The 7,642-nt window shown below is 38.1% G+C and overlaps 1 protein-coding gene across 1 annotated transcript; it reads right to left on the bottom strand.

Annotated features, from left to right (window-relative positions):
- Positions 1-641: 641 nt before the first annotated feature.
- Positions 642-1,600, bottom strand: LOC125839859 (uncharacterized). Its single transcript, XM_049518842.1, has 2 exons — positions 1,078-1,600; positions 642-988 (listed from the first exon to the last, which is right to left on the bottom strand). The coding sequence occupies exons 1-2, from the start codon at positions 1,598-1,600 to the stop codon at positions 642-644; spliced, it is 870 nt and encodes a 289-aa protein (XP_049374799.1).
- Between the last annotated feature and the right edge of the window lie 6,042 nt (positions 1,601-7,642).

Raw genomic sequence — 7,642 nt, 5'->3', positions numbered from 1 at the left:
GGGCAATCCCGAAAGGTTTTCTGGAAATACATCTGGAAAATCACATACAACAGGTATGTCGTTGATACGAGGACTCTTCAACTGTGTATCAACTATGTGACCAAGGTATGCCCCATAACCTTGACGCATCAACTTTCTTGCCAATGCCGCAGAAATAAACTAGATGTCACTGATCTTTCACCTTGTACAATGATGTGTGAAAATGTAGGATCTTTAAAAGTCACATGCTTACACCTAAAATCTACCACCACATGATATTTATAAAGCCAATCTATCCCGGTAATAACATCAAAATCCTTGAAGGGCTTTTCAATCAAATCAGCAGCGAAGACTAGGTTTTGAATCACGAAGGGACAATCTTGGTAAATTTGATTACACACAACTTGATAACACAGAGGACTTTCAACCAGCACATCGTAATTAAGTCTTACAGATTTCACATTTTCAGGAAGAACAAGTGATGAACAAATATAGGAATGTGTAGAACCAAGATCAAATAATGTAAACACACATAAGCCAAATAAGTGAAATTTACCAACAACCACGTCGTGTCCATCTTGATCATCCCTCTGCCTCATAGCATAAGCGCGTGCAGTAGCCCTTTGCCCACTAGGTTGATTAGATCAACTTGAACCCGCCGCCTAGGTGTTTTTAGGTCTTGCACCTCTATTAGTTTGAGGAGGATTGACAAAAGTCTTATGAACTGAGACTTCTGTTCTCAACGATGGAGCATTATTAGGATTAGGACAATCCTTCACTTTATGATCAAAGCTCCCATAATTGAAACACGCACCAGAAGCTCTCCTGCAAGTACCATAATGATTCATTCCACATTGTGGACAAGTGGGAAAGCGAGGCTTGCCTTGGCCATAATTTGGAGTGCTAGCTGTAGAAAATTCTGATATGTTTTGCCTTTGTTGAGGTGGAATGTTATCACTACCAGCCTTAGAATTATTAAACTTTCCCCTTTTGGATGGACCCCCAAAATCTGGTCTAGCCTTTCAAAATCTTTTTTATTTCTTCTAGCTTTTTCTTTATCAAGTCGTTCCCAAGTAAAAACAGCAGACACTAACTTACAAAATTTCTCATGTTGCAGGATCGCCACATTCTTCCTAATGAAATCATTTAAACCGTCTTCCAACTTCCTGCACTTGTCTTTTTCCTTTTTAATAATACCACCAGCATAGCGAGAGAGCCTTAGAAACCTATGTTCGTATTCAACAATAGACATGCCTCGTTGCCTTAGATTCAAAAACTCCTTTTTCTTTGCATAACAATAAGCAGGTGGGACATATTTCAAACGAAATTCCCTAAGAAAATCATCCCAAGTAAGAATATGAGGTTTTACCTTGGCATTCAGAACACTTACCCACCAATAGTAAGCATCCTTTTGTAATAGTGAAATAGCATACTTAAATTTTACAACATCTGAACACTCTAATTGCTCAAATACCCTCTCCATGCGATCAAGCCATTGTTCAGCATCAGTGGGATCAACAGTTCCTTCAAACTCCACTCCACCCATTTTCCTCATTTTCTCAAAGTTAATCCTGTGGGGATCATGAATCGCTTCAGCCATGTGGTGGAAGAATTCAACCATTTGTGGAAAATGAGGATTCATGGTTTGAGTACCATGACTCATGTAAGGATGTGGACCAGCTCTTACACCCTAATGGTTTCCCACTTCAGAACCGCTAGTGTGGGGAACATACTGATTTGAGATATGTTCTCCAACCCCTTCCATTTCATGAAGTTGGGAAACAGAGGCACCCGAACCTTCAGGAGCAACTTCCATAGGTCGGTCAAAAGAAGTAGGCATGACTTAATTCATCAAAAGGAAAGATCACATTGCATTAGGGATATGTACTTGATGCATATGCATTCTATATGCGATAAAAACATTATAAACCATGTAATTGACCAAATAATACAAATAGAACCTTTTTCGAAAGTGAACAAGTATACAGGTAATTCAAATCAAAATTCCTAGAACCACAAACTTAGGCTCTGATACCAACACTTGTAGTGACCCTTTTTAAAGAGACTTAACTTATACTTGCGACACTCATAATCAATTAACAAGGGCATACTGATTTTAATCTAGTAGAGAGATTAGATGCATATTGACCTCCGAAAAGTAATTTAAGCAAATAACCGACGAGCTTTTCATGTATATATAATATCATCACACTCAAGGATGAAATAACAAGAATATTACAAGCTTTCGAGTACCAAAATAAGCCTGCTCATGCTTCACACAAACATTCTAAAGTAATAGTAGATTTAGGATATTACAAGACTTGGGTTTACACACCCCAAAAAGAACAAAACATCGTTTTGAAGATTTTGGCTTTGCAATTCAAGTTAATTTTTTGGGTTTATTATTCTCTTTACGTAAGTTCATGATTTCCTCATCTACAATTATGAATTGTGTTCTTGACAATATGAGTAACTAAATCCACAACTAGGGTTGTGGGAACCATGATCGATTAACAAAGTATGAATAGTAAATAAGCAATTCTTGACTAGTATTTTGCATGCATTGATAATTCTTTCGTTTAGAAGTCTTTTTAACGGTGGCCAACGTTAGAACTCGCCTTGTTACTACTTGCCGGACCAAGGAGGTAATTAACAAGAAAAGAATTATCAACATAGATTTAGTGTGATACTATCTAATAGGCTAGTGTCGATTGGTGCGAAGTAATAACTAAGCCAAACATCGATTATGATGTCTAATATGAGGTAAAGGTAAGGGTTAGTAAATTATACACACGTAGCCGGACCAAGGTGCGGGGTGAAATTCTCTAGATGCCGGACCAAGGATTTAGAGATACCTAACTTATCACTTTGCATGTAATACACTAGAAAAGGATTGCTATTACTAGGATTACTGCATTATGAGATTGTGGGGAACACATATACCCTAGTTCTTTCTCTTATCTTGATAACAACCAAAGTTGAGTTTAATTATTAATTACTTATTTAAGTCCGTACTATTTGTTTCACACAAGCACAACCCCCCTTTCTATTACCTGTTTCTGGAAATAATTTGACTAATTAAATATAATTGTTGGTTAAAAGTAAAGTCTAAACCATTTTCCTCGTGGGATCGATCCCAACCTACAAGTAGGGTTCTTTACTTGATAACGATCGCTTATACTTCTGAAAGGAGGTGTAATTTGAGTGTATCACCGTTCGGACCCCCAGTTTAACTGGAGGTCCTATAAAACTTGGTGAGGTAAGTGATAATTCGGCGTGTTGCCGAGTAGTTCGGCGAGCATGACTAATGTCGCCGAATGGGTGAGACCTAGGTGATTTTTAAAAGGTCAGAGGTTTAAATTTTCAAACTCTTCACTTTCCCTAACTTTCGACTTTCACAAACTCACACCTGATTAGTATTTTCTATATTTCTCGCTTTATTTCTGTATTTGAGTTACAGAACTGTGCTCGGATTTGGAATGCTTTGTCGCCTAGCATTACAATCTTGTTTTAATCGGTATTAATGGTTGGTTTTTCGAACCCCGAGTTTTTTTAAAAAATTTGTACTCATTTGCAACATTATTATCTTGTTGAAGTGAGTTGGGCCTCTCTGATAGGATTAGAATGTTTAAATGCCTTTTGAATTGATAATTTTGCCCATATTGTTGTGAATGTTGAAATCTCGTAGTTTTTGTGCGTTAAAATTAAATAAAATTTGTGAGGTTGTGCTTGCATGTTGTTATATTTAGTTGGGTAAAGTCAGAGTAGCCCGTATTTTTGCCAAACGATGTAATTTGCCCAATAATAGAAAGGGTGACGTCATTCTTAAGGGCAACGGTCGTCAATTGGCCAAATTTTGCAAAATCTGGAGAAGTCTAAGTATACCGGGGCAATGGGTGTGATGGGTCTTGCTTTAATTTGACTTGTGTTGATTTGATTTTTTTTGGGGGGTTGCAGGGTTGAATTCGAGAATATAGGTTGAAAGTAGGCACGTTGGGTCATTTGGCGAGTTGGAACCACTCGACGGTTCGCCAAAATTCCCCATCTCGCCTTTAATTTCATGCTTAATGAGTTTTTGGACTCTATAAATTTCGGTGAAAAGCCTGAGGTCGCTAAAGGCACTCGGCGACTCACCAAAAGACTTATTGATCGCCCTTTGTCTGCACCCCTGAGCCATTTTTGCACTGTAACTTTCGGCGGGCTAGCCCTTGCTTGCCGAAAGCTGTCAGCGATTCGCCTAAAGGCCCTCCTCATCGCCAAATTTCTAGTGAATAATGGGATGACTTATGAGCACTAAAGAAAATGATGAAAGAAGAGGAAAGGAAGTGTTGTGAGCACCACATTTCATGAGGATGAAAGTGACTCAACCTAAAATGACTATACATTTGCATTCATCCCCATTACAAGTGGAAACACCTTTTTGATCTTGAGTGAGCTGAAGCAATTGTCAATTGGAAAATAAAGGCAAACCTATGGGTGAACACATGCATAGTGTTCTTCTTTGTGAGTGTGAGCATTGCATTTGATTACAGAACTTTAAGTTGTTGAAACATTGTGTGTGAAAATGGAATCACTCTTTTGTGTGATGGCATTTGATTTCCTTTGTTGAGCTTGAACTTGAATTTGAAGTGAGTATAGTAAGCTTTAGATTCTTTGATATTGGTGAGTCACAAATTGAAACTTTGAGTGCACATTTGATCTTCACATGAGTAAATTGAGTCTTGTGTGTGCATTCATGATTGAGTCTTGTGTAGCATTGGTTGAGACATTGTTTTTGAACTGCCGAACTTGAGTTTTACATGAGGACAAACAAAAGTTTAAGTTGGGGGTGTTGATTAGTCCACAATTTGGACTCATTTAGGGCAACACTTTAATAGAATTAGTGTCCTCAAATGCATATTTTGTCTCAATAATTGATGTAAATCCTTAAGTTTCAGGTATTTGGAGTTTAAGCCAAAGAATGGACACTACTTGGCAAAAAGGAACAAGGCAGCTGAAAAGACGAAGAAAAGAAGGCCTGAGGATCGCCTAAATCATTAGGTGAGTCGCCAAAAGACCTTAACCTCGCCCAAAGTTCCAATGAACTGAGCCCTGAAGGAAAAGATCAGGTCGCAATGAAAAGGAGCAGTCGGCGCGTAGCCGAACAGTTTCGCGAAACAGTACTATATCACCCAATGATCCAGAACACGAAGATGCTGAAGGAAACAACTGATAGGCGATGAAGCAGAACAAACGGCGGATCGTCGAGTGCATCGGCGATCCCGACTAACTACGTCGAGTGATCCTTCGATTTGGTATCATTTTCTTCCTTTTCTCTATGTCTAGCTAAAACCCCAATACTTGGGGTGTGATTTTGTGAATATGGTTTAAATTTCCTGTTGGGTATTACTTTTTGTTAGTCTATTTGCTGTTTAAATGTGATTTCATTTAGTAGTTTTATTTGAACTTAATGTATTGCAGTTGCAAATACGATTTCATCTTAGTGTTTTTAGCTTGCTCGAGAGAGTGAATCCTAGGCCTTTTCCCACATATTCAGCTCGAGAGAGTGAATGGACTAAGGCAGAGGTTGTGTTTAAAAGCGACAACTCGGTGTTCGAGAGAAAAGGATTTGATTTGAGGTAAGTTACTCAAGAGAGAATTTGCCCCCACTAAAATCTAGCCTAGTTACAAATGTTCAGCAAATGATTATCAATAGCATTTACCCGATTGTGTAGTTTGTCTCATATTCCTATCACATCCCAAGAATCTCGCCTCCCTATATTCGCATCTTTTTGTTTTCGCTGTTTTAGTTCCTAATCGACTACAAACCCTCGTTGATAATTGACATTCGTGTCAAACCCTTAATTTATTATGTTTTTACTAGATAATGTTTTTATCTATGGTTAACTCTAGCATATTCGCACTTAACTATTAATTCTCTGAAGCCGCTTCCTTGGGACTCCACCCCAATCCATCCGGTTGGGTTATATTATTATTGTACGATCGTAGACACTTGAATCGAAAGTTGTGTCTTAATTACGAAAACATCATTTATGAAGTTATAAAACCGACATGGCTGGTTTGATTAGGTAAATGAAAAAACCGAACCAAAGAACCATCTATATGTACACCCTTAAAATTAGTTACTACCTATCTATCCTTCCAAACATAGCTGAAGAAAGACTTCAGGCCAAATTAGATATGAGGAAAGGATGAAATGACAAGAAGACTGCTTGGTGAGGAGACAACATGAGAGGGAGGAAATTCTCACGACTAAGGAAGCGCGTCCCTTAAAGGGAAAGCCAAAGAAGGAGCCTGCTGGACACCCTCACCTTCTGCTCCCAAATTAGCATATCCAAATTATGAGAAAGCCTATAGACGCTGCAATTGCAGAATTTGGACCTTGCAAATGTCTTTTTGTTCAAGTATGTGAATAAATTGCAAACACGATCCAATTCATAATGGAAAAATTGTATAAAATAGCAATCTATTAATTCAAAATAAACGATATAACCACAGTTTGAATTAATTTTGATATGTAGCAAACAAATTTTCATTCATCTCTCCCTTGAATCTCGCTCGCCACTCTCCCTCGCCTCTCTCACTTTATACAAACACAAATGTATAAGTTATGTTGGTGTAACGACTCGGAAAATGATAGAATGAACTTGAGCCTTGACGTTTGGGTTAGTGGGAGCTTAGGTTGATGTTTATGCTGTTTTCGAACTTAAATGGAGCTAGGTAGCATCCTAGGGTGCAAGCAAGGGCCTAGGCTAGCGAGTTAGGGTGAAAGAAGCCTTGTCCTTGGAAGGACTGTTTGGCGATAGGGCTTCTAGATCACCTAAGGGGTTGGCAAGTTGACCCTATGCCCCTATGGTCGCCTAGTGGACTGCCCAGTTGACCAGCCTTTGAGTAATCCCACTGGAACAGACGGGAAAGGGGCAGATTTTTAAAGTTACAACTTTTAGGGTCAACTTCAAATGATGATATCTTTTAGCTCAAAAGGAATTAGGTGGACCATTACCTATCCAATTAAAGGTATGTGAGTCCTCTTTCCAACGCCACAGAGTTTTCCCTTTTCCGATATCGTAGTAAAAGGTTATGCCCAAAATAGTGAAGCACTGTCAAAAAAGGACAAGCTTAGACGGGTTTAGTGAAAACTTTTAATTTTAACTTTGTGGGTCCTTAATTATTTTCCTAAGTTGAGTCCCTATTATTATATGCATTTCTTAGCAATTATAAAACCCTTCTAGACCAAAATTCTTCCATTTAAGTCACTCCAATTAGAATTAAAAAGAAACCCACCTCTTCTCAAATATTTCTCTCTCTACAATCCTCCATTTAAGAAGGTCAAGAACTTGGAGCTAGGGCTTGGATTGAAGGTGGTTTCTTCATCAATTCCTTGGGGAATCTTAACAAAGGTATGGTGACCCTTGATCCTTGATTATCTTTCCTTCAAGGAGTCCATTCAAAAGGGTTTCAAAAGTCTTCAAAGAACAAAACTTCTATTTTCTATTCTAGGTATGGGTTCATGGGTAAAATGTTTTCAAAGTCATTATATTGGTGAATTGAAGTTATATTTATGATTTTAAGATGATTTTATATGAAACTTCTTCAAGAACCCATGTTTTCATTAAAAGCCTAGAATTTGCTTATGAAGTGGGTTTAATGCCTATGATTTAAT

Source organism: Solanum verrucosum, unplaced genomic scaffold (genome assembly GCF_900185275.1).
Source record: "Solanum verrucosum unplaced genomic scaffold, falcon-dt-bn FXZP01000221.1, whole genome shotgun sequence".
In the NCBI taxonomy this organism is placed as follows: domain Eukaryota; kingdom Viridiplantae; phylum Streptophyta; class Magnoliopsida; order Solanales; family Solanaceae; genus Solanum; species Solanum verrucosum.
Note: the sequence above shows the minus strand (reverse complement) of the source record. Positions and strands in the feature narration are given on the sequence as shown.